Genomic DNA, 27,927 nt, shown 5'->3' on the forward strand with positions numbered 1-27,927 from the left:
ACAGGGAGATCAGCTCGGTGCTTTGTGACCACCTAGAGGGATGGGATAGGGAGGGTGGGAGGGAGACGCAAGAGGGAGGATGTATAGGGGTATGTACATGTATAGCTGATTCACTTTGTTATATAGCAGAAACTAACACACCATTGTAAAGCAATTATACTCCAATAAAGATGTTAAAAAAAAAAGAGATTATACAGTGTATAGCATTTGGTAATCTTGCTTTTTTTTTCACTTAACTACACATACCAAGAACTATTTTTTTTTGTCATTAAGACTTTTTCTGCAACATATTTTTTTAATGGCTGCCAGTATTGAAACAACACTTTCTAAAAATGTTGACTTTATTTGCTGTATTGTTCTATGAGTATTAACACACACATAGATTCAATACCACCAGCACCACTAAAATCAGGATGCAGAATGACTCCACCACCCCCAAATCGCCCCTCATTTCCCCCTTTTATAGTCACTTCCTGTCTCTTCCCCAACCCCTGTCAACAACCAATATGGTTGTCATCTCTATAATTTCACATTTTCCAGAATATCATACACGTGTATCAAAGACATCTTTAAGAGGATGGAATGTCCTTGTTGCCACGGTAACCTGCAGGAGGAAGCTCGACTTAGAGAAAGGAATTCAGGAATCGAGAGAAAGAACACACACAGTGATTTGTTGCGGGGGGTGGGGGGGCAGTTAGGTCCATCCCCTCCCCTGCAGCTCGTGTTAGGAATTCCTAACCCTTCCCCTGCAACTGGGGTGAGAGGTTTGAGGTGAACTTCCCAGCAGACATCTCCCCAGGGACCCCAACTCCATGATTCCCGGGGTGGCTGCTGCTGCCCGAAGTCCCACAGACCAAGTTCTCTTTACACTATTTGTAATCTCCCTGCACAGACGTCTGAGGCAGGATTAGAAGGGGTCAATGTTCTTGATGTTTTCCACCTTCCCCATTACCCCATCCAGGTGTCTCATTCAGGTGTCTCACCTGAATCCCCAATACCCCCTTCCCTTGTCTCCTGTCCGCTCCACTCCCCTTCAGTCCCATTCAAGTCTCCACTCAGCAGACAGAAGAAATGTTTGGAGGAAATGAAGTTAAGGTACAAGTCAGATTAAACCCCACAGGGGCTTCTTTGCTCAGAATAAAACTCAAATTCTTCTGTGGCCGGCCAGGCCCTGCTGACTTTATCTCCCCCTTGGTCACTGGGCTCCAGCCACACCGGCTTCTCTGCCTCTTCAAAGAACCAACCTCAGGACCTCTGCACCTGCTGTTACTCCCGCCCCTCCTCCCCTGAGTCCTTATGTGGTTCTTTCCTGTCTCCATGCAGGGTTCTGGCCAGAGGTCACCTCCTCAGGGAAGTCCACTCTGACTGTCATCTCCAGAGGCCCTCCGTGCATACCTCTGCCTTGTTTCCATCACAAACCTGATGCTTCTCTTGTCTGCTTATTTCATTACTGCATGTTCCCCCATCAGAATGTAAACTCTTAGGACGATGGCACAAAGAATGGAGCTAAGTTTCTGGATTTCTGCTGGTGTATATTTCTCACTGGGAATTGAAAAGATCCAAAGAGAAAAGATAACAACTCTTCCTGATTTCCTATGAAATTATTAAAATATTCTCTTCTTGTTGCTACTTTTATCAGGGAAACAGGAATCCAGTGACAATGAAGATGAGAGGGTCGATGTCTGAGGACAGAAAAAGCAGGTGTGTAGCAGGTATTACTGGAGGTGGCCCAGTTTACCTTTCCTTGGCTGTTCGGGGGCAGGATGGGGGGCTGATGTGGGAAACAGGGGCTCCGGACCAGACATCCAGGAACCCTCCCGTCTCTGAGCCCAGCGTTCTCATCTGTCGGGGGCAGATGCTCCGAGGACCTCGCTGACAGTCAGGGCTGCTGGGCACGGTGTGCATATTTCACGCTGCCGGTAGGCACCGTCCGAGATGATGTGGGGATGTGAAACCCAGCCTTACACTCCATCCCCAAGCCACGTCCACGCCAGGGCTGCAGGAATCCCACAGAACATCGCGCTGTATATCCAAAGCCCTACAGACTTCCAAGGCCGTGTGCACGATTATCATAATTCGGGGGAAAAGTCATATTAAAAAACCCTTAAAAATACGAAGTAACAAAAGTATCTCGGTTATTTTGTTTCGATTTTAGGGAATGCTTTTGAGTTCATGAAGTGCCTGTGAGGTCGCTAGATGGCGCCCTTGAATCGTAGGAAAGTAAACAGGCTTTTTTTTTTTTTTTTAATTAAAAAAATGTTTGTGTGTGAAAAATAACGCATGTAGAAAAAGTACACAGGACAAGATTTTACAATGCAACGAATAATATTTTACATATAACCGTACCCTTGTCTAGTAAAATCATACACTTTCTTATGTTCAAAGACTTTTTCTTGATTCCTTTCCTCACTACCCTCTTGCTTCCCCCTAGACATGAGTACAATACTGGTGTCTAACAGTATAATTTTGTTTTAGCTGCTGTTGGACTTCATACACGTGGCTTCGTACACTATATGTTTCTGGATATCTCGTTCAACACATTTGTGAGATTTAACTATGTTGTTGCATGTAGGTGTAATTTGGTCATCATTTAGGTCCATCTTTTTACAATGAAATTTTATCTCAAGAAGGTGACATTTTTTATTTATTTTTTATTTTTTTTTTCTCATTGCGTTTGTTTTTGGTTAAATTTTTCTCATATTTTGGTGTTAATGGACACTTGTGTGGCTTCTGGTTTGACGCTGCTATAAATATTCTTGTACGTGTCTGGGTGCTCAAGTCCATGCATTACCCCTAAATACACATGTAGGAGTGGAAATGCTTTGTCATAAATTTGTGGGCATTAACCTTTAGTAGATACTGCCAATTTTATTACCACAGTCGACCGATTTACACCCCCAGCAGTAGTGAATGAGTATTTCCATCTATTTCCCATTCCAAAACTTGGCAGTAAGCATGGTTTGGTGTTGGCTGTAGTTGTATCTCATTATGTTTTTCTTTTGCATTTTCCTGATTGCTAACGAGTTTGTGTATTTTTTCATCTATTGAATGGCAGTTCAATATTCTTCTTTCTGATGGGCTAGTTTAAGTTTCTTCCCCACTGTTTTCTTCTGAAGTATTTTCCTCTCTTTTTCTTTTTTTTTTCTTTTTTTTGTTTCACCCCGCGGCTTGTGGGATCTTAGTTCCCCAAACAGGGATCGAACCTGGGCTCCCAGCAGTGGAAGCACAGACTCCTAACCACTGGACAACCAGGCAATTCCCTCTTTTTGCTTTAGAGACGTTATTTCTGTGTTCAAGATATGAGCTCTTTTTCAAAGATATGTGTTGCAAACAATTTCCCACACTATAGCTTGACTTTTCAGTCCTTTCACTGTGTGTGTGTGATAGAGTGCTTAGTTTTTATATAATTAAACCAGTCGCGCTTGTTTCCAAGTCTAAACAGACCCCAAAGCAATGTGTCTCCTACCATCTTCTAAGAGTTTTATTGATTTTGAATTTACTTTTCCTTCTTTCTTTAGAACATAATTTTTTTGGTCTTTTACCTTTTTAAAAAAATTTTACTGGAGTATAGTTGACTTACAACGTTGTGTTAGTTTCAATATATGTATATTATAGAGGGCACATAGTTTTAAGAAGAGTTTGAGCTTGAGAAAATTTCACATTCTCTCTTTTTTTAAATTTAAATTTATTTATTTATTTATTTTTGGCTACCTTGGGTCTTTGTTGCTGCACGCAGGCTTTTCGCTGGTTGTGGAGAGCAGGGGCTACACTTCGTTGCGGTGCGCGGGCTTCTCATTGCCGTGGCTTCTCGTTGCAGAGCACGGGCTCTAGGCACGAGGGCTTCAGTAGTTGTGGCATGTGGGCTCAGTAGTTGTGGCACACGGGCTTAGTTGCTCCGAGGCATGTGGGATCTTCCCGGACCAGGGCTTGAACCCGTGTCCCTTGCATTGGCAGGCGGATTCTTAACCACTGCATCACCAGGGAAGTCCCCTCATGTTCTCTTAGTAGTGGTGAATTGGGCTAAGGCCGTTTATTGAAATGCCTTTACTTTCTTCACTTCTCTGCAATGCCATTTTTTCTTATCAATTAAATAAACATTTGTGTGTTGGCTCAGCTCTTTGCTCTCTTTGCTAGCTCACTGGTCAGATTTCCTTATTGTTACTTTCTGTAGCTTTGAGACAAGCATTGTTTTCTACTAGAGTTGGTCCTTTACCTTCGCATATAAATTTTAGGATTCAGTTTGCTTAGTTTCACACATACACACACTTACACATGCACACACATACCCTTGTGGGATTTTGACTGGGATGACACAAAATGTACAGACTAATATAGGTAAAAATGAGAAGTGAAAATTACTGACTACTCAAGTTTATAACATGCACCCATTAATGTAGGTCCTCTTTAATTCTTCTTTTTAATGTCATTTAATTTTTAGGTGAAAATTGTATATATTTAAGGTATACAGCATGATAATTTTTAAAAGTTTTAAAAAGTGAAGTATACTTGATTTACATTATTGTGTTAATTTTGGGGCACGGCAAAGTGATTCAGTTATACACATATGTTTTCAGATTATTTTCCGTTATAGGTTATTGCAAGATATTGAATGCAGTTTCCTGTGCTATCCAGTAAATCCTTGTTGCTTACCTATTTTATATATAGTTGTGTGTACCTTTTTTTTTTTTAGTATAGATGTGCTTTTATTCGAAACTTAGACTAATTGTAAGTCTTGCATTTGTATCAGGTAGAATACTCCAGGAGAAATCACTTTTTTTTTTAATATCTTTATTGAAGTATAATTGCTTTACAATGATGTGTTAGTTTCTGCTTTATAACAAAGTGAATCAGTTATACATATACATATGTTCCCATATCTCTTCCCTCTTGCATCTCCCTCCCTCCCACCCTCCCTACCCCACCCCTCTAGGTGGTCACAAAGCACCGAGCTGTTTTCCCTGTGCTATGCGGCTGTTTCCCACTAGCTATCTATTTTACGTTTGGTAGTGTATATATGTCCATGCCACTCCCTCACTTTGTCACAGCTTACCCTTCCCCCTCCCCATATCCTCAAGTCCATTCTTTAGTAGGTTTGTGTCTTTCTTCCTGTCTTACCCCTAAGTTCTTCATGACATTTTTTTTCATTGTCAAACTGTTTTCAAAGTGTTCAATGCCCTACTTTAAAAATATATGTATGTCAGGGTAAGGAGGGCAATTATAAATGGCAATTTATAGATGAGATGATACAAATGAGCAATGAATCTAATAAGTCTCCTTGATATTCAGGAAGAATGCTAGTTACAATGTTTTACCATCACTGTACCAGATCAGGAAAAATTCAAATGATTGTTAACACCTAGAACTGCAGTGGTTTTAAAAAAGTGGGCACTCTCTCTCTCATACATTGCTGGTGGTGGCATAAATTGTTAAAACCTTCTTGGACAACAACCTGGTATCACCCATTAAAATTTTGAATTGTGGGGATTTCCCTGGTGGCACAAAGGGTAAGAATCCGCCTGCCAATGCAGGGGACATGGGTTCGATCCCTGGTCCGGGAATATCCCACATGCTGCAGAGCAACTAAGCTCCACAACTACTGAACCTGTGTGCCACAACCACTGAAGCCTGCGCGCTCTAGGGCCTGTGTGCTGCAACTGCTGAGCCTGCATGCTTGCAGCTACTGACGCCCGCGCGCCTAGAGCCCGTGCTCCGAAACAAGAGAAGCCACCACGATGAGAAGCCCACGCACCGCAATGAAGAGTAGCCCCCGCTTGCAGCAACTAGAGAAAGCCTGCACGCAGCAACAAAGACCCAACGCAGCCAAAAAATAAATAAATTAAATAAATAAATAAATTTTGAATTGTTCTGGCTACACTTTGACCCAGAATCGCCACGTTTGCAGATATCTCACAGGAATATTAAAGCACTGATCTGTAAAATTACATGTACAAGGATGTTTATTGTAGCATTGTTTTAAATGGCCCAAACTGGAAAGAATGTGAATATTCACCAATAACATAATGACTGAATAGATTATGTTGCCCCCATATTGTGAGACCTTATGAAGCAATTTTAAAAAATTAGTTGTATCTCTGTATATTGACATGGAGGCCTGTTATAGTTATAAATAAAAATGTAAAAATTTAGAGTAAAATTCTAAATTAAAAAACGTAAAGACAAAAATCCTAGACCTAGCTACAGATGTTTGCATACGAGGATGCACACCCCAAAATTCAAGGAATTGAATTTTTTCCCGAATTTCAGCAATCATGAAAGTTATTAACTGAAGTTGGTATAATGTATCTGGAGCGCAATTTGTCAATATGCATTAAGATCTGAATGTTCATGGCCTTTGACAATGTATCATTTTAAGGATTTTTTGCCAAGAAAATAACTTAGGAATGCTTGCAACAATGTAATTGCGAGAATATTCATAGCATTTTGTGCTTCTTTTTCTTTTCTCTCTTTTGTTTTTTTTTTAAGTTTTTGGCCATGCCACACGGCATGTGGGATCTTAGTTCCCTGATGGAACCCGGGCCCCCTGCAGTGGAAGCGCAGAGTCTTAACCACTGGACCGCCAGGGAAGTCCCAGCATTTTGTGCCTCTAATGTAGAGCTGTTGGGAGAAACCTCTATTCAACAATAGAGGGGTCGTTAAACTGAGGAACAGCTACACATGGAATCCTACAGTGCCATGAGAAACAAATTTTGTAAGTATATTTACTTCCATGAAAGATGTCGATTATATATCCTGATGTGGAAAATTCAGGTTAGAAAACAGCATGGACAGTGTAATTACGTTTTGATTTTGTAATGCAATGAGTGTATGTATGTATATTGGAAAGAATTTGAAAATCAACACTATGAACTGCTAATGGCGATTGCCAGTGTGTGGCAGACCTTGGGAAGGCTTTGCTTTCATTTTCACTTCATTGTATTTTGTCAAAAAATTTTTGTGTGTGTGGCAAGCATGTATTGCTTTTATAATAAGATTATTTTTCAATATTAAAAAATCACTGTAATCTCTGTCTTCTGCCCCTTTCCCTGTTCTAGGATGCATCTCCCTCATGGAATTGTAGCTGCAGTAGAATTTGATATTTTCTTGACTCCATTATCACCTAAAGAGGTGTCCTTTTAGTCACATACCCCACTGGGGGAGAAACGCTACCCCAAGCTCTGCCCTTATGTCTTGAGTGAACTGGCCACAGCGGCTCTTGGGTCTAGGGGAGGGCATGTAACACCTGCTGGCCAACTAGAGCATTGCAACCTCCCCCCTCCCCAACCCCAGGCCAACAACCACAATTATTGGTTCAGGGCTTGGGAAGGATGGCAGCCTGGGGATGAGAAGAACCATGGGCAAAGAGCACAGACTCAAAGTGCTCCCACACCTGGCCAGGTGGAGCTTTGAAAAGAGGAGTATTTCTGAGGAAAGACGAAACATGAAAATTTTTGGTGGCACAAATTTTTCCAAACAATTGGAACCAAGCTCTTCCGTTTCCCAGATCATATTTGGCATCCTGCTTTTGTCACTTAGCAATGTATCTGTAAGATTTGCATATAGAGAATTTTTATGACCATTTTAAAGGGTGTTCTGCTAACCATGGTCGGAATTCAGGTGGAAAAGGCCAGTCTTGAACTTTGCTTGCCACCATGCCAAACAGAAAAGAGAGATCTGGAGGGTCTCACACCAGGAATTAAATGATTTGGTCTAGAAGTGACATATTACTCATTGGCCAGTACCACTCACATGATCCCACCCATGCATAAAGAGCCTGGAAGGTAGAGAGCTGGAAACATCAGTGAAGATGAAGATAAAATGGTAATAGCTGTGTCAAAGTGATTGTGAATTTAAAATTTGATAAATATTGGCCAATTGTTTTCCAAAAACACTGCCTCAATCTGCATTCCCACAGTAGTCTTAGAGGGTACATTGCCCCACATCCAACCAACACTGGGTTCTCTCAAAGGATTTTTTTTTTGTTTAATTTGCTCTGAGCAAATTAAAAGATGCTCTACTACCAGGGGGGAGCATCTTATTACTTTGAGTTTCATTTCTTTAGTTGTGGTGGAGATTGAATATTATTCCATAGTTTATTGGCCATTTCTATTGCCTTTTTTTGGATGAACTATTGGGTTATTTGTCTTTTTGCAAATAGTTTGGAATGGGTATCATTGTAGGTTAACTTTTGCCCATATCTTTTACTTTCTTCTCCAGGATAAATTCCCAAAGTTGAATGGATGAATGCAAGGCCATTCAGATTCTCGAGGCTTTTTGTATTTATTAGCAAACTGCCCTTCTAAAACGTACCAACATATACTCTCACAAAACACACTAGAACATGTTCATTTCCCTTGAGGCACTGTCAACACGATTTTATTTTTTTTCTTTTTGGCCACACCACTCTGCATGTGGGATCTTAGTTCCCCGACCAGGGATGGAACTTGTGCCCCTTCAGCGGAAGCACGGAGTCTTAACCACTGAACCGCCAGGGAAGTCCCCCAACACGAATTTTTATTACTTAAAATAAAAATGAAAAATATGCTAGTATGGTAGTAAGTCATTCTATAGAAGGTCTTTCTTTGAATTTCTGTTTTCTCTTATAAAATGCATATTTATTCAATTATAAAGGTAATACAAGTTTATTGCAAAAAATTCAAATGTATAAAATAGAAAATATGAGTCCCCTGTGGTCTCATGCCTAAAAACATAGCTAATAACTCTTTGATATATATCTTTTCAGATTCTTTTCTAGGTTATTAGTTATTAACATAAATAACTACTGCAATTAGTCTATTATTGTTGTTTTACAAATCTTTGACATACTCTTATACTGCTTCTTTCATTTTTAACTAAACAACTTACTGTCTCCCCATGGCAGTATCTGCAAGTCTGGTTTAATCTCTTTAATGAATGCCTGTTATTTCACACTATGTATATAATGTAACATATTTAAATAACTTCAGGTTGGTGGACATTGGAGTTATTTGTAAAAATTTCCAATAAAATAATGTTTATTCCAAATTTCACAGTGTTGTAATAAAAATTCTTGTGCTTAAATTTTGTATTATACTTTTTTTTACAGTGGGCAAGGAGTAAATTTCCATTTCTTGGATTACTAGAGGGCGTGCACATCTTTTTTGTAGGTCATCAGCCATTTACATGTTTCCTTCAATAGCCTTGATGTTCATGACCATTTTCCTTTTGGTTTTTCTCTCGGTGGAGGTCTTCATATTTTTCTCCTTTATTTAAAGAAGTCTTTATACGTTATGTTGCAAATATTTTCCTCCGGATTTCTATTTGCCTTTGAAAGCTGTGCATGTGTTTTGGCCACGAAAGTGTTAAAATCAGGAGCAGGAAATGTCAGTTCTCGCTGAATAGACTCGGCGCTGTGGGAGGGTTTTCCGCAGCGCTGCGTGGACCTCCTTGTTCCGCAGGCAGTAGACTAGATCAGGCAGCACATGGGCGTGACCACCGTGTAGATGACAGACAGCAACTTGTTGAGGTCGGTGGGTTCGACACGGCTGGGGCGGGAATACGTGAAGAGAACCACTGAGCAGAAGATGTCCACCACAGTCAGGTTGGGGTCGCAGGTGGAGGGGTTGCTGCCGGCAGCAGCCGAAGGCATTTGGAGCACAGCCCTCCTGATGGCCGCATATGAGGCCAGAGCAACTAGCAGAATCCTGCAGATGACGATGGCAGAGATGAAGTCGACCAGCTCCGTCAGGGTCACGTGGGTGCAGGACAGGTTGAGCAGAGGGGAGACATCACAGAAAAATTGGTTGAGGACATTGGGGCCACAGGAGGACAGGCTGGCGATGCATGATATCTTGACCACCGAGACCAATAGCCCACAAAGCCATGAGGACAAAGCTAAACCCAGGCATATCTGGGGCCTCATGAGCAGCAGGTAGGGTAGTGGGTGGCAGATGGCCACATAGTGGTCATAGGCCAGGGAGGCCAGGAGGGTGCACTTGGTGCCAATGAGAGATATGAATAAAAAAAGCTGAATTATGCAGGCTGTGAAGGGCACATGGCATGCAACGGACCTCAGCCCCACGAGCAAGCTGGGCATGGTCACTGACATGTAGCACATCTCCAGGCAGCTCAGGTTGCCCAGGAAGAAGTACATGGGCTTTCAGAGCTCACCATGACTTCAGACAAGGAAAATGATGCGCGTTTTCTCCAGGTGGGTCAGCAGGTAGAGAGTCAGGAAGACGGCAAACAGCACAATCCTTATGCCTTGCCTGGCAGATAAACCCAGTAGGATAAACTTTTGCACTCTGGACATACTGCCCAAGTCCAGAGACCTCTCCATCTATGTAAGAAAGAAACAGCTTTGTAGAGACCATGATCCATGCAGAAATAAATTGATCAAAGGGGCAGAGTATATACAGTTAGGGCCCCTAGAGCCAATGCTACTTTGCTGTAGGTTGACTCTTGCTCTGAGCGCCAGCAAGGAGCAGTTGGGAAATTGCAAAACCGGAAACGGAAAATTTAACTTTACTACATCTCTGATCATTGACAAGATACCCAACCTTTGTGAGCCTCCATTATCTTATCTGTAAAATGGAGGTGAAATCTATCCCCAGGAGGTCCTTAGTCCTTATGGATATTAAACATAGCAACAGACGAGAAAGTGCTTTATAGAGAGAGTCATGATTATTCCTTTACTTTTTTTAAAAAATAAATTTATTTATTTTTGGCTGTGTTGGATCTTCGTTGTGGTGCATGGGCTTCTCTTTGCGGTGGTTTCTCTTTGCGGTGGCTTCTCTTGTTGTGGAGCAGTGGCTGTAGGCGCGTGGGCTTCAGTAGTTGTGGCTCACAGGCTCTAGAGTACAGGCTCAGTAGTCGTGGCGCACGGGCTTCATTGCTCCATAGCATGTGGGATCTTCCCGGACCAGGGCTCAAACCCGTCCCCTGCATTGGCAGGCTGATTCTTAACCACTGCGCCACCAGGGAAGCCCCATGCACTGCTTTTTGAGCATCCCCTGCCATTCGCGAGCTTTTCCGAAGACACAACATGACCAATCTCAAGGCAGTGCCCGTTTTCTTCCTCCGGGTTTCTCAGCGGTCCCTGAGATACAGCTGCTCAGCGCTGCTGCCTTCCTTCTGGCTTACCCGGCCGCGTTTCTGGGGAACATCTCCATCGTCGCCGCCGTGACGCTGGACGCCCGCCTGCACACGCCCATGTACTCCTTCCTCAAACACCTCTCCTTGGTGGATATCTGCTCCGTGTCCACCACCCTGCCCTGGGCCCCGGTGGCCACCCTGCTGGGCTCGGGGCAGATTTCCCTCCATGTGTACATGTCCCAACTCTGCCTTTGTCTGCCTGGAGTCCGCAGAGCGTTTTCTCATCACCTCCATGGCTTGACCATTGTCTGGCCACCTACAGGCCCCTGGTGTACGGGGCAGCCATGAGGCCCCGGACCTGTGTCTCCGTGGCGGCGGCCTGGGGAAGTGGGCTCCTCTTCTCTGCCCTCCCCTAACCAACACCTTCTCCCTGCTCTTCTGCGGCCCCAACGTGATTGACCACTTCTGTGACATCCCACCACTCATGCGCCTAGCCTATGCCAACACAGGTGTCCACGACACTGCGGGATTTGCAGCCAGCGGTTGCGTCATCATCAGCTGCTTCAGCCTCACTGTCCTGTCCTATGTGCGCATCTTGGCCACGGGGGTTCAGATCCGCTCAGCAGCCAGCCCCTGGAAGGCCTTCTCCACGTGTTCCTCCCACCTGGCCACCGTCCTCCTGTTTTACAGCACTGGCAGCTCTGCCTACATGCCCACCGCGCGATATTCCCCACAGCAAGGGTGCCTGGCTGCCGTCTTCTACTGCATCCTCATGCCCACCCTAAATCCGCTTATCTACAGCCTGAAGAACAAGGACATGAAGGGATCCCTGCGGAAGCTGTATCTTAAGGTGCCACCTTAAGACATGGAGTGACCCAGAAATCCAGCCTCACAGGATTTTCCTTGTGGTCATAGTGGAGGTGTTAATGTCTCCAGAGACCACCAGGAACACACTGGGTGGCCCAAAAAGTTGACAACAACGTTGATGCCGATTCATGCAGGAAGCCCCAATAGGCAGCTGGATAAAATGGAGACGTGTCCAAGGTGCATTTAATTTAGGCAAATGGTACTGTACATACACAGGGGAAGGTAGAAAGAGGGAGAGAAAAATTTAAAAAACAGTTGACTTTCAGTATTCACGGGCTCCACATTTGCAGATTCAACCAACCGTGGATCGTGTACTCTATTTACAATCCCTGGCTGGTCGAACCCATGAATGCAGAACCTGTGGGTATGGAGGGCAGACTATGGGACTTGAGCATCCATTCTGGTATCCTGGTGGGTCCTGGAACCAATCCCCTGTGGGTACTGAACGACAACTGTGGTAAGGGGTCATTTCATCCCAAAGCCCGCCAATGACCCTGTACCCTGGAGTGTGAGTCCACTAGGGGACTTTCTGCTCAGCTCATCCATTTCCATGGACCTCCCACAAGTGATCACACCTTGACCTGCTCAAAACGATTCTAATGCTTAGTGGTACACACTTTCCATCTAATATTTGTCTGAAATGCAAGTCAGTGAGTTCATCAGAAGAAGCAACTATTCTGGAAGAAAAACAGTCCATATCATACTTCCAGAGACATGATGGTCTTCATGTGGCTCCTTCCTAAGAGAACATCAGGGATACATTTTTCTTTCTCTAATGTTTACCTGATAGCACTGTATTGGTTGGGTTTTGGGTTCAGCTGCTTTAACAGACCAAACAACAGTGGCTTAAATAATACAGAAGGGTTTTTTTTTTCTCTTTCCTGTAAACATGGGTGTCTCTACACCATAAAGTCATCCTGAGACCAGCTTCCTCCCATCTCATTGCTGTACCATCCCATACAGTCTCCTTATCCACGTGGTAGGAGAAGGCTTACTAGCAACTCACTCACAGTCCAGCTGCAGGAAGGAAGACAGAGAAAGTAGAGGGCAAGGAGAGTGCTTTTCAGATGTGACCTGGAAGTTGTACCCATCACTTCTGCTGACATCCCATTGGCCAGTGCTTAGTCACATGGCCACTCTGACCTGCAAGGGATGCTGGGAAATGTCTCCAGCTGGGTTGCCATGTGCTCTGATAAAGCTCCAGAAAAAAATGGAGAGAACAATATTTACTATTTTTTAATCACTCCTCCACATCTGATCTCTTGATGAGCCAACATTTAAAAAAATAATTTATTTTATTTTTGGCTGCATTGGGCCTTCGTTGCAGCGAGTGGGGGCTGCTCTTCGTTGCGGCGCGTGGGCTTCTCACTGCGGTGGCCTCTCGTTGTGGAGCATGGGCTCTAGGTGCACAGGCTTCAGTAGCTGTGGCACGCAGGCTCAGTAGTTGTGGCTCGCAGGCTCTAGAGTGCAGGCTCAGTCATTGTGGCACATGGGCTTAGTTGCTCCACAGCATGTGGGATCTTCCCGGACCAGGGCTCGAACCAGTGTCCCCTGCATTGGCAGGCGGATTCTTAACCACTGCACCACCAGGGAGGTCCCCAAGCCACTATTTTTTATTCCACCTATTGTCATGCTTCCGATTCTTCCCTTTTTTCCCAGGCCACCTGTACTAGTCACTTTCATACATTATCTCTATCACTCTTTATAAAATCCTCTTCATTTTACATGTGGAAGATGAAGTTCAGATAGGATAGGCAATCTACCCAAAGTTCAGAGGGTTGAAAAAGGATCCAATATTTTTGGTCCAGAACCATTTGGGGTTCTACTTTGCAGGGGGGGGGTGTTCTGCTTTTTATGATAGAGATTGGATTGTATTTCTCTAGGACTTTAAAAAATCTTACCTTGTTGAGACACTTCTTTGGGAGTTTTTAGGAGAGGGTTGCAGTGCTACCAACATATCCTTGAGGGTTGAAGAGCTCTCCTTTACTTGAGAACATGAACCTCTTGATCAAATGCATAATCCCTGGGAGAGACATAAATTGGCATGTGACCAGCCGGCCAGATCGGGCAAGTCTTTGGTGATTCCTGGGGTTGGCAGGCACATGCCAATGAGTCCCATCCTGGTATAATCCCTTCCCCTTGTGTGGGAGTAAACTGTGATTTAACTTTAGCAAACAGAATACAGCAAAGGTGACAGGTGTCACTCCCACGATTACCTGAGATATACTGTCTGAGGCAGAAAACATCAAGGCGCTTGGTGTAACCCCCAGACCCCTGAGTGGCCAACTCCCTATCAGTTACAAGGTCACCTCATCCGAACGACCATCTGTGGCCCTGCCATCCAAAGCAGATCTTCTCCAGGTGACTCACCATGCCTGCATCCTGTTTTGTTACCTCCATTGCATTTATCATCCTTCTGAAATTACCTAAGTTATTCAGTTTGTTTGCTCTGCCCCGAATCCCCATCCCCTTCCTTCAGATATAATCCCCATGAGGGCAGCGCTCTGGTCTCCTCAGTACTGTATCGCCTGTGTGTCGTAGTGTCTGGCACACACTGGTGTTCAATGTGTATTTTTCTGAACGAATACGAAGCAGAACAGCAAAACACAAAAATCAGAGCTTCCCTGGTGTGAGCTGGGGTCCGGGGGCTGGGATCCCTGAGCCTTGGTGGTTTCCTATCTCCATGGTCATTTCTGCAACACCTGCCTGGAATCTTTGGGCCCCACAAATCCAGTTCAGACACCCCTTCCTGAATCAGATTAATACCTGCTAGTGAATCTAAACCACCATTCATTGAAAGATACTCCATTACTTTAAGTTCCACTAAGGAAGAAAAAGATACTGCCAATCAAACCATGACACCTCATCAATAGAACACATCCTGATCCATGTTAAAACATGCTGTTCAGCCTTAGATCACAGTTCAAGCATGACTTCCTTATCACCCCCTGCTGGCCAACTTAGCCCATTTTTCCTCCTATACTCTCATCACTCTCTCATTTCTTCAAAATACACATTGCAATTTTAATTATTCTATAATCATTTGTTTAAAATTTGTCTCTGACACTAGAATGAAAGTTGCATGAACACAGACATTACTTTGGCTTATTTACTGTGGTGCTGATAAATCAACTCTCTGGGAAAAAAAACAGCATTTGTCAATTTCCATGGTGTAAACAATCTCACCACAGCTAATGCCAAGCTACTGATAGCTTAATGACTGATTTGCAACATTCTTGAATGTTTAACAATTAGCTCTTGTGAGCTGGTACTAGCATGCTCCAGCACACAGTTGACCCAGACTAGATTCTCCCTGTACATAATAGAAGCTCAATAAACAATTGGTTAGTGAATGGATAGACCATCGTTGAATCACATTGAATGGACATGTAGCAAGCACTTCAGACTTCACACATCTACACAGAGCTCTTCATTTATCCTCCACACCTGGATCTTCCCCAGTTTTCACCCCACTTAGTGGCACTGTCATCCACGAATCAGGACAGAATCCTAAAAGGCATACTGTATGGTCAGGCCACTCAAGGTGGCTGTTTTCTTGCTCTCTACATCCCTGCTGGACCAGTGCCTGCATCACCTACACTCACACACATGACTCACTTTCCTACACTTGCCCCAAGCCCCAGCTGATGATTGCTCTTATCAAACGGGCAGTGAGGGCTGTGCTCCTCTGCTGGTTTCCCTGGTAACCAATGAGCCCACCTGATGTTAATTCCCCCATAACTGGCAATCTCCCCTTCCTCGCCACGTTGTGAAGACGCCATATCCTGCCCGCCGTCTGCCACACACGGTGCGGTGTTGCTTCAGACGTGTAAGCGCCCCAACCCATTAAACCATTGATGTCTCTGTTGCTGACTCCGGGCTCTTTCTTTGGTCTTGAGGCCAGGCAAGTTCAGGCCTTGAGGCCTGTGGGGTGCAGCCCAACAACTGGCAGAGCCAGCCAGCAGACCGAGGAAACTCCTGTGAGCACCAAGATGTCGGGAAATACAGGATGGGAAATGGAAAGTTGTGGGGGCTGTCCGCTCACATGTGGGGCCCAAAGGTTTCAGGGGTGATCCTGAATGTTGCAGGGGAAATCCCAGGGTGGCTGTCCACTGGTATGCAGGGCCCTGTGGTGGCTGTTGATAAAAGAAATGTTCACACGTTGAGATACAGGGAAGTCATTCAGGCTTATACCTGAGTTAACTTGAATGTTATGCTACTTAAAATAGCCTGTTTGTGGCCTGTCGTATATACGTTGTACATCTGCTTTAATTATTTAAGGGCACACTGACCAGAAGTAAAGAATGTCCATGTTAAAAATAAAGATTAAGTGCCTCTCTTCCTTTTCCTCCTTTAATGATAAAGACTCCCTTCCCAGGTGCCAAGGCCATACTGACTCGCTGTGTATGTGCTGATCTGTTTTTTTTTTTTTAACGTTGAAGAAATATAACCCTGACTTGTTTAATGTTCTTTGTTCTGACAATATATAAAGCTGCTGAAAACTGGAGCAGCTTCTCAAGAGTAATCCGGGAAGATGGCTTTCAGGTTAGCCCTCAGTTTGGCTTATAAAAATAAAAACTCTTTTCTATAATAAATAAAACTCTTTTCTATTCTTCTACAGAGTATTATTTTCATTAACACTGCTTTGGCGTAGTTAGCAGGATATCAGAAGAACCCACCTGAGGTCACCTGGAGTCTACTTTAGGCCACGCTTGTAACAAGCGTGGGCCCCTTGAGCCCCTCTGGCTTCACAGCACCCTTCAGGTGATTTGGTGAGTTTTTCCTGATACCCGGGTCTCCTTATATTAAGTGATGGTCCACGACTTTTATTTGAGCTGTTATCTTAAGACTTGGAGTCTTAAGAGGGTGCCAGTAGGTGTCCTAGGCAGAGGACCTGGGGGAAGGTCCAGGCAAGAAGGCCTGGAAGGAATTTTGCAGTGAACTGGGTTGGCTGATTTTTTAAATGTGGCTTAAAATTGGAAATTTAAATTTAGATTTGCACTTTATAGTAGAATGAAACTAAAAGAAAGCAGGAGATTGTGCTTCTAAAGCCTCCCAGCTCCTGGACAGGCAGCCACCCACTGGAGCTCCGGCTGGCTTCTACAATTGGTACGGAGCCAATACTTACAGATATCTACCTAACCCTAAATTGGCCAAGATGAAATTTTTTTTGACATTCCAAAACTAATTTTGCATGCACAGTTAAACACAGCTGGCTTGATAAAACATCTTTTCAAAATTCTGACCCTCAGAGACAAAAGTACTTCTAGGAAAAGGCTTGAAGTTATAACTCTTATCATGTCCTTGAAATGCAAACACAGCCCATGCTGCCTGAGACTACAGCCTTGGCTTAATTAGTAGAAACCAAGACCTTAAAAAAAATGGACTTTTAAAACTGAAGCAGGAAAACTATGAGATCTCTGTGTCTATCTGGATGTATGTATGTTTGTGTATGTTATAAATGTGATCTGTTTCTACCTACAGATGATATTATCAATATGAATTTGTAAAAGAGCTCTATTGACTTAAAAGTAAGCACTTACAAATTAATATTTTTAAATGTAACAAAAAAGTAATCCAAATGTTTAAAGGATCATGTGATATAGAATTACTCTTTAATAAATGAAAACAAGCCTAAGTTGTTGCTTTGATTAATATAGACATGTCTTTAGGGTCATCAGCATTAAGTATTAATTCTTTAATTGTTCCTAGGTTTACTGAAAGTAAGTTCATGTTATCTTTGTTACAAAATTTGTCAGCAAGAAAATTAACTTGGTATGATGATATTTTCATAGGTAATGAAATAGAGATCAATGGGATTAAAATTTTTACATGAATTCTTTAAAAATGATTGTTTTATGGTGTCTACCTAAAATTAATTTCTCCAGATGTTTGATAACTTGAAACTTTAGAGTTTTCCTAAATTAAATTAAATGATGGGAATTCACTGAACATCCAGATCATTTTCAGTTAAGATAAAAATACTGAAACATTCATTGCTAAACATGTCTAAATTTACATACTTTGTCGTCTTTAGAGAAACACTAAAGATTTTGGGTTTATTAAACACATATCTTATACCATATTAAAAAGAGAAATTATGGGGAGGGACTTCCCTGGCAGTCCAGTGGTTAGGATTCCGTGCTTCCACTTCACGGGGAGTGGATTCGATCCCTAGTCGGGGAACGAAGATCCTGCAAGCTGCGTAGTGCAGCCACAAAACAAACAAACAACAACCCAAAAAACCCCACAAAAAACCAACAAAAAAACCCAACCCAAAACAAAGCACAAAAAACAAAACCCACACACCTATAGTTAATGAATCCAAATGGGTCTCTTCACCTGAAAGGCTGAAGTGGGTTGGGTACCATGGCAATGTACCTGTACTTCATCCCTCCTTCAGGGTCTCACCTGGAGGAGACCTGACTATCAGATGGTCTGGGCACCAGCCCTAGACCCAGAGTGGTAGGAGATTCAAAGCTTGGGCCCAGGTGGGTGTATGGCTGACCCTTCTGAGGTGGTGGTATTCGTGTGTGTGTGTGTGTGTGTGTGTGTGTGTGTGTGTGTGTGTGTGTGTGTGTGTGTGTGTATGCACATACTTACTGCTATGCTTCTCTGCATTTTCCTTTAAGAGCATCTGTGGCCCCCAACTGCTGGAAGTGTAGGGTTTGTCTAGCTTGAATGCATGTAGTGGGGCAACAGTGAAGTAACCCCATTTCTGGGATGCTGGATTTTTGAGAATTATAACAAAAAAAAGAAAAACCCTACAGAAAGAAACCTACAACTGCAACAGTATGTAGGAATAACTAAGGGGAACTTACTTTGCTGGCTGATAAAAATGCTTGAGTACATAAAAGAACAATATCATATTCCTGGATGCTAAGTTTAAATGTAACAATGTTAATTCTTCCTAATTCATTTATAAATTCACTTCAATAATCATCAAAAGGCTGTTTTTAATTGTTAAACAACTTTTCATCTGGAAGAGTAATAAAATTCATTTTTCTCATACAAATATAACACATAAATAAACTTCTTAAAGGCACAGTGATAGAAAACTCACATGAGGCCATAAAAGTTAAAAAGAATACAGATCTATGATATAATAGGGTGACAAAACAATGAAACAAAGTGGATGATCCAGATACAGAACTGTATTATAAAATAAAATATTATGACTATGTATCACTTACTAAAATTGATGTTGGGGCAATTAACAATGGGGGATAATTTTTTTCTTCACATAATACATCAAAGTAAATTCAATAATAGTTAAAGTATATTTTACAAATAATAAAAACTGCAGGAAAAAAATACTAATGTTTAGAGAAGATTAGATTTTTTAGGTTTAAAAAAGATATCAGAGGCTTCCCTGGTGGCGCAGTGGTTGGGAGTCCGCCTGCCGATGCAGGGGACACGGGTTCGTGCCCCGGTCCGGGAAGATCCCACATGCCGCGGAGCAGCTGGGCCCGTGAGCCATGGCCGCTGAGCCTGCGCGTCCGGAGCCTGTGCTCCGCAGCGGGAGAGGCCACGGCAGTGAGAGGCCCGCGTACCGCAAAAACAAAAGCTTTCTGAACCCCTTATACTACAAGTGTCCCCATCTGATTTAATGTGAAATAACGTTGGGATTACTAAAAAGGAAGACAGCTGCAGTCAGTATAGTACTGTACCTATTCTTCAGAGGGGTATGGCAGGAATAAAACAAACCTGGGTTGAGCATCAAGATATAAAATAAATATCTCATGGAATCTCAAAAGCCAAACCTAACCAAACCACACTGGGGTTCAGTTCTTACCCCATCACTTACAACCCAGGTTAAATCAAATGACAACTTGGAGTTTCAAGTTTGCTATACCTGTAAAAATGAAATAAATATCCTCATACTAGGTACAATGCAGCATTCCTTAGAAGATCAAATAATATATTTGGCAATGTTTTGTAAATCAACAAGTACTGTGTAAACATATTACCAATTACTTCAGCTTTGTGGATGAATCAACATAGGTACACCTCAAAAATCTTTTTACCATGCCCTCTGCTGATACATCCCATGTGGTAAAGATACTGTATGTAAACACTTCTGTAGTGATTTAGGCAACAGAATTCCTGTCTGGAGCCCAACTACCAGTTGCAAGTTTTTTGTCAGGATGTCAAAATCAAGGTTCTCCATTCTATGGATAACACCAAAGAAGGGCAAAATCTATTAGCTTCTTTCCTATGCAACAAAAATATTCTTTGTAAGGTTTTTTGCCTGGGCGACACATGTGCTGACTCTCCCTTTGCAAAAAGATTGTTCTAACCTCTTGCAACCGTTCTCTGTTTTCTGACCACACCACGAAGAATTTTCAAGTTGTTAACAAGGTGTGAGGGCTGGTGGAAGACCTTCTCATATTCAGAGCACTCAAAGGGTTTCTCTCCAGGGGAAGGTCAAAAGTGTTGAGAATGTTCTGAGTCAAGGTTTTTCAACAGTAACTGCGCTCAACTGGTTTCTTTTGAGAATGGAGTTGATAATGTTGAGTGAGGCAGGAGGGTAAGCTGAAACACTTCCCACACAGCTGACACTGGTAAGGCCTCTCTTGAGCATGAATTCTGTAGTGCTGAATGAGATGTGAAGTCCAAATGAAGACTCTGCCACAGTCACAACACTGACAGGCTCTCTCTACAACATGGTTATGTTTCCGCTGATATCGAATTAAATGTGTCTTGTTTCGGGGCAACGTGGGTGGAAGGGCTTTTGCTGCCTCATGGGCTTTGAGATGTTGAAAAAGATGCACATCCTGGATAAAAGCTTTGCCACACTGGAAACATTCATAGTAGTCCTCCTGACTATGAATTCTTATGCAGCCATTGATATTTGCACGCTGAGTGAAAGACTTTCCACCTTCATTGCACCCAGGGGACTTCTCACGTGAATGAGTCTTCTGATGTCTGGTGAGGTGTGGCATGAAGTAGAAGGCTTCTCCACACTGTTTACATTCAAAGGGTTTCTTCCCTGTATGGATCTGCTCGTGTCTCTCACGGGCCAACTGGGTACTAAAGCTTCTTTCACAAAATTCACATCTGTTGTGTTTGTTCTCTTGGACGAAAGGCCTGCTGTCTACCGGCTGGTGACTGGTGCAAATTCCAGGAGGAGTGCGTTCCTGGGGATCCTTTCCTAGAAGACCCTCTGACTGTTTAGTAAGATCTAAGCATCTCTCAAATTGATCACGGTCATGGCTTCTTTCCTGAGGAAGGGTCTTGGGGTCATTCATTTTTACCGGACTCAAAAGTTTCTCCTGTTTGACCTGGTGCAAACCCAATGGATCATCGGGAGAAGACTCTTCTGCACAGACACACCAGAAGTTACCTACGTCCAAATCCTGTCTTCCTGCCCCTGAGGATGATTTTTCTATAGGCAGGCTTTGCTCTGGAGTTAGATCTTTGGTTTCAGGTTTTTTCTCCCAATCTAAAAGCAATGTAAAAGTTCCTCTACTATTTTTACTCAGAGAGACACATCATTGTAGTAGAAACAGAAGAAAGAGACCAAACATAGCAGAACAGTTCTTAAAGAGGTTTGAGAGTTTTCTGGGAACCTAAGGAGAGGATGGGAGGATGGAAAGGACAGTAAGCAAGGAAGGGTGAGGATGAGGCAGAAAAGAGACCATCCAGGAGGACTGAACGTTGACAAAGATGCCAGAGACACAGACAGGAGAACAAGGAGGAAACCAGAGAAAGAGCTGGGACTGGGGTTTGTCTGCATCCAGACCATGCTTGGCAAATTACTACTATTCCAAGCAACTAATAGCTGTGGCGATAAAGGGATCCCACTGTCAAGTCAATTTGGGAGATACCACAGGATCCAAGTCAAGCAGCTTTCAATCCTGTAGGACTCTTCAGAACCTTTAACTGGCATCTCAAATTCCGAAGAGGGGAAATATAGTATGCAGCATTTCTCTAACTGATCTCATCATGAACACTTTTTTTTTTTTTTAAAGAACGCCTATTACCATAGTTCTACAGGACCATTAGGGAAACGCTGGAGTAAACAGGTTAACAACCTCTTGCTCCAAATAAAGCAAAAGGACTCGAACTCTTTTCTTGGCTCCCAATCTCTAATCTTACCCCATTCCCTTCAATTCACCATTTATTAAATGTCTATTTTGAGCAAAGCATTATCCAACCAGATGGTCATAATAAGTCTGTAAAAAGGACCCCAATCAAGCTATAAATGACTACAGGAGAAGAGATGGGGGTGGGGGTTGATTCCATTTAGGAACAGGAAAAACTCAACGGAGGGGATGGCATTAGGGCTCAGTAAGCAGTGAAGCGGGTGGCAAGCTTATAAAACATTCTGAGCAAAGACACTGAACTGTGAAAGTACACAGTCCTGGGGAGCCAGCAACACAGGTTTCTACTTGGAATATCTGAGAGAGATGAGGGTGGGATGTGAATTTTAGGCCAGATTGGGATGGATTTAAATGTTTTGCTAAAAGTTTGGATTTTCTTTTGAGGGTGGTAAGAAGCTGGTCAAAAGTTTGTGCTTTATAAAGGCAACCCCCTGAGTGGGGCTGGAAAAAGGAGTGGTATCACGCCAAGGTTTTTTGCTTGTCTCAGTTAAAGAGGAAAGACCTCTGATTTCTAGCTGCCAGAGGAAAGGCATGAATGAATGCATCCATTTATGTTGGAACACTAGAGAAAAGGGAAACTGGCCTCCCTGGAGCTGCGCAGGAGAGGAACTCATGCTGCAGGAAGAGATGAGCTTCAGAGAGGAGATGAAAGAAGTACTGAGTGCACGTGATGTGGGGAAGCGGCATGAACCCCTGAGGTGAGAGCACTTACCAACCTTCGCCCTGAGCTGAGAGGGCTTTGGGGAACAGCTCCCAGGCCCCTCCTGGCTGACCGGGGTTGTCTTCCCACGATTCCTGTCTCACTACTCACCTTGACATATCATTGTACTGCTGTCTTCCTCCACTGCACATGACTCCTCCGCTTCCAGCCTTGAGATAATGTCAGGTTTAGGGAACTGGTACCCTGTTGAAGAAGGAGACTCATAACTTGGGGGTTCTGTCCTGTACCCACAGGAACTCCCAACCTGGGTTATAAAGACAGTGAGATAATAAGGAAAATGCAAATTTAAACGAAGAAAAATAAAGCCTGTTTCCAATGATTTTGCCTATGGCAATGTCTGGAGACAATTTTGGTCATCACAGCTTACCTAGGGAGACCAGGTTCCTATAATTTTCCAGCATCAATTCCCGGTAGAGTTTCCTCTGAGCAGCAGTAAGGTAGGTTAATTCCTCTGGACTGAAGTCCACAGCCACATCCTTGAAAGTCACCAGCCCCTAAAATACCAGACACACTCCTAAATGATTGAAATCTAGGAATTATCCCAAGGAGGGGGAAAGGTGCCTGATGAGAGGGGACTGACCATGAAGCAGATGTTCAGACCAGCAGAAACCTTCTAATCCAAGTGTTCTAATCCAATTAGATTATTTCTAGGGACTTAGAAAGATACCTTTCTTTGTCTTATAGTCTGAAAGAAGTGAGAACATTTCTGAGATAGTTCCTGCTGCTAATTTTGACAGATTTGGGTTGCAGGAGAAAAATCCTTTTAAGTCACTTTATAAAGAAAGAAAAAATGCAAATAATTAAAAGCTGAGCAGTATACCTCAACCTCAGGAATCAGAGACAGTTGGGTTTAGGTTCTGGGTCTGGTTCTTTCTAACAAGCTTTATGAGAATGGATAGGTTAAGCCTCAGTGACTCATCCATAAAACATAAATATGAAGAGATATTCGATCTTATTAATAAATAAGAAAATACATTTCAAAATGACAAAGTATGATTTTATACCCATTCAACTGACAAAAATTAAGAAGTCTGACAATACAAAATATTGTCTTAAATGTGGACCCTTGGGGCCTCTTATAAGATGCTAAGGGGAATGTAAATTAGTAAACCACTTTGGACTCAGAAATTCTGTTCCTAGGTATATTTGCTCATGTGTACTTGGAGATAGATATGTTCATAACATCTGTCTTTTAACATCTAAAATATGGAAAAAACCCAAACATTCATTTATAGTAGAAGAAATAAATATATTATGGTATAGTCATACCATGGAATAGTATTCCAACAATACAAACTAATTAACTACAGTTACATGCAACAATTTTGGTAACCGAAGGGTGAATTTAAAAAGCAGATATTAGAAGACTACATAAGACTATGATACCCATTTTACTAATATACATCTTTTGTGTTTTTATGGAAACATTATGCAGATCAATGAACATATGACTTAAACTAGAGGGCGTGTACTGGCTGCCCAGCTCCTATAGAGGGATTTATTTGGCTCACATGTGTTTTTTTAAATTCTTTCTTCAAAATTCATATTAGCTTCCAACACCAAAAAATTTGTATATTTCAAATTATTAACTGGATTTTTGGCTTCTCTTTAAGAAAAATCAGGAGATCTGGGGATCTGGACCCACATTCTTACACGGTGCCATCAGCTGAAGCCGAGTCATAGCTTCCCCTTAGATGGGGCAGGTGCCCCCCCAAGTTTGTCATAATCCACCCACTTACATACGGTATTCGTTTATATTACCTCAGTAGTCCCTGTGGGCATCTTCACTTGGGATCCTTGACATGGACACTGTAAGGACAGAGGGCTACTCTCAGGAACAGATCATCTAGGACAGTGTTTCTCAACTTTTATCCCCTCATCTCTCCCTCAAGGAGCATTTTTAGACAATTTTTTTCCTAATCGTCACCTCCCTCCCATGAATTCTTTTCTGGTTCTAAAGGAAGTGCAGCATATTAATGTCTTCTGGTTTCAAAATGTGATTTAACAAGAACATTGAGCAAATTAAAAAAAAACAAACACCTCACAACAGTATCATGTCCCTGTAATAGCTGCCATTTATTTCATATATAAAAAGGAGCATAATAATAGTACAAACCACATGAGGGTGGTTTTGACTAAGCCAAAAGTGGAGATAAAATGGAATACTAAACAATGAAAAATTAATTCAAAAGATAGGAAAAGAGGAACAACGTTAAAGATACAGTATGTGGGGTGGTGATAAGTGTGACAGAGAAAAATAAAGCAGGGAAGGGGAATACAAAGGGTCAGAAGAACATTTTTTATACAAAAGCCAGGAAGAGGCTCAGTTAGGTAATGTTTATATAAAGACTTTGAGGAAATGAGGATGTGGTTTAATTAGACGGGGAATGTCTGGAAGTCAGGAAGGGGAGGTCCCCATATCGAAGAACTAAATCAGAAGAAAGCCCGACTCACCTGAGATCTAGCAGATGGTATACTGTCAAACATCGTTGTGCCCTTCTTTTGTTGTTCTTCGGTGTTTCTCTTTTCTGCAAGGACAGAGTCCCGAGCAGGGAAACCTAGAAGGGAGCAGAAATGACCATGGAATTGAGTCCAGTCAGGCAGCAACCATAGGCACAGAGAGTAGCCTACCACCCCCACGCCATCCTGTCCTGCCACGGGACGGAGCAGCAGTCCTGGACTTCCTATGACAAGAGAAGGAACACAGAAATCATTTCTCAGCTCAATATGGCAAGTTCCAGAAAAGAGTTCTGGTTATCTTCCACCTCTAAACTCTTCCATTGCTTCTCAATACCTTCCAAATAAAGCAGGAGTTCCTCTTTATTTATATCAGTGGTCCTAGCCTCACCGTCCATTCAGTTACCAGGGAACCTCAGTTTCCCAGTTGTAACATGAAAATGATAAGACCTCTACTTCTAAGGGTTCCTGTAAGGATTAAACATTAAATATGTAAAGCACACAGCATGCATTTTTTTAAAATGGCAACTCTTATCACTAAGCTTTCCCTACATCTTTTTCACTCACTGATCTAGAATACAACCACCACCTTCCCTACAGAAACTTGAACCTTGAAGGCCTTCCTTGCCTGCAGTCTCTTTCTAAGTGTATCTTTCATTAATCTGTAACTTTTTTCTCATATCCTAGAGAGCTCTTTCCTTTCCTCTGAATTCCAGCTCCATCAAAGGCTGCGCCTTTGGCCAAGTTTAAAACCAACGTGGGACAATATCCCACATGTCCACTGGAGGCAGTGTAACACCGTGATTAAGAGCACAGACGCTGGTGCCAGCCTCCCAGCTGAATCCTGACTGCCAATTACTAACCGTGGGACCAGGGGCCAGTCATTCAACGTTTTTGTGCCTCTGTCTCCTCATTTATGGAAGGAGGGTAATACCTATTTCAAGGGCTATTAAGAGAAGTAAATGAATATTATAAAATACCTAGAATGTAGTACATTTTACGTGTCCAACATGTTCACTATTAACATCTTCAAAATTCTTTTAAGGAATGCAGGTGCACAGGACTGATCAGAATCCTTAATTCATGATACATCAGTATTCAGCCATGCATGACCCTCATGTTTATTTCAAATTTGTTTATACTTCTAAATGTAATTAACCCATCCCACTGGTCCACACCCAAGTCTTGTTCCCTTGTCTTTCTCTCCTTGTCTCTCTCTATATACACCCAAACAATACTTTGTTTTTAGTATCAATTTTATTCAAAGGACTATTAGGAGTGAACAGCTTTCTTCTCTCATTATTGAAATGCCCTTAGTTCCAATCTAGTAACTTGAGTTTCTAAGAGACAAGTCAAATTTTAACAGAAGTTAAATTTCCAGGCCTCATATCTCCCACATTTTATGCCCTCTTTTTTTTTTTTGGCTGTGTGGTCTTTTGTGTTGATACTAAAGTTCAGGCTTAATAAGAAATGTGGAGGGGAGGGGGAACAAAGCTGGAGGGAAGGGTACTCCTAGAGAAATAATAAGCAAAAGCCAAACCCCTAATTTCTTCCATTTCACACAAGATTAGGCAGATTAGACTGGATTATAAAATTCATTTGTTCAGTCATTCAACAAATCTTTATTAAGCTCCCTATTACATGCCAGGTATACAGCAAATGTTCAATAAATGCAAACAGCCGGTTGCTTCTTTCCTCTCTCGCCTCTCTCCGCACACGCTTGGATCAAGTTTGCCACCAGGTTTCCTGCTTCCTTGCTGCTCTTGGGCTGTTTTGACCTCATCCATGTCTGAACCTCCTCTGGCAGAGTATTCAGAAACTGCTCCAGCACCAGTTGCTCTATCATCTGCTCCTTGGTGTGGGTCTCTGGCTGCAGCCATTGCCAGCAGAGCTCCTGGATTTGGCTCACAGCTTGGTTAGGCCCAGTCACTGACAGGTATTGAAAATGCCTAAACTTTTGGGGAGAAACTTTCAGAGCCCCTAGGTTTCTTATGCAGATGGTTTCTGGATTTTTTTCTTGATCGTGTAGATGAATGAGCTGGGGATTCCTCGAGATATGCAAAACCTCTCTCATGTGCAGCATCTTTACAGCTTGGCCCTTCAAAGGATGGAAATACTCTAAAAGGCAGGCTGTTTCAGAACACACTGCTGTGGAAGATGGTGTGCAGAGTTGTACCAGATGAAGAAAGGATTCAGAAACCTCAGGACCTCCAGAAATTACACAGAGAGACTCACAAATGGCTTCCACAGTTAGGACTGGACAGCAGAGGTTATTTGAAGCAAAGGAAGTTAGCTCTTTTCACACAAATGTCTAAACGAACATTCACATAGATTTGCACATCTACAGACAGGATGCTGCCTCAGTCACAGTACCAGGTCTAGAAGATCCACAGGCACAGGCTAGAAAAATTTCAGAAATGGCAGTGAAGGGAAAAGAGGCTTGAACCCCAAACCACAATGAACTGAACTAACTGACGAATCACAGAAGAATGTCACTTAAAAAAGTGAATTTGGGGCTTCCCTGGTGGCGCAGTGGTTGAGAGTCCGCCTGCCAATGCAGGGGACACGGGTTTGTGCCCCGGTCCGGGAAGATCCCACATGCTGCGGAGCAGCTAGGCCCGTGAGCCATGGCCGCTGAGCCTGCACGTCCGGAGCCTGTGCTCTGCAATGGGAGAGGCCACAACAGTGAGAGGCCCGCATACGGCA

The 27,927-nt window shown here is 42.8% G+C and overlaps 3 protein-coding genes across 3 annotated transcripts; 1 reads left to right on the top strand and 2 right to left on the bottom strand.

Annotated features, from left to right (window-relative positions):
- Positions 1–9,344: 9,344 nt before the first annotated feature.
- On the bottom strand, positions 9,345–10,315 carry LOC112407797 (olfactory receptor 5-like). The gene is given in 2 exon segments (XM_024757198.1): positions 9,345–9,452; positions 9,455–10,315. Coding segments are annotated over 2 exon segments (969 nt in total).
- Positions 10,316–10,412: 97 nt separating this feature from the next.
- On the top strand, positions 10,413–11,932 carry LOC112407798 (olfactory receptor 5R1-like). The gene is made up of 3 exons (XM_024757199.1): positions 10,413–10,539; positions 11,069–11,259; positions 11,393–11,932. The coding sequence occupies exons 1-3, from the start codon at positions 10,413–10,415 to the stop codon at positions 11,930–11,932; spliced, it is 858 nt and encodes a 285-aa protein (XP_024612967.1).
- An 8,467-nt stretch (positions 11,933–20,399) lies between these two features.
- ZIM2 (zinc finger imprinted 2) lies at positions 20,400–27,304 on the bottom strand. Its single transcript, XM_024757200.1, has 6 exons — positions 26,926–27,304; positions 25,219–25,322; positions 24,526–24,573; positions 23,132–23,258; positions 22,855–22,947; positions 20,400–21,382 (listed from the first exon to the last, which is right to left on the bottom strand). The coding sequence occupies exons 1-6, from the start codon at positions 27,302–27,304 to the stop codon at positions 20,400–20,402; spliced, it is 1,734 nt and encodes a 577-aa protein (XP_024612968.1).
- Positions 27,305–27,927: the final 623 nt, after the last annotated feature.

This window comes from Neophocaena asiaeorientalis, unplaced genomic scaffold (genome assembly GCF_003031525.2).
Source record: "Neophocaena asiaeorientalis asiaeorientalis breed wild unplaced genomic scaffold, Neophocaena_asiaeorientalis_V1.1 scaffold1132, whole genome shotgun sequence".
Classification (NCBI taxonomy): domain Eukaryota; kingdom Metazoa; phylum Chordata; class Mammalia; order Artiodactyla; family Phocoenidae; genus Neophocaena; species Neophocaena asiaeorientalis.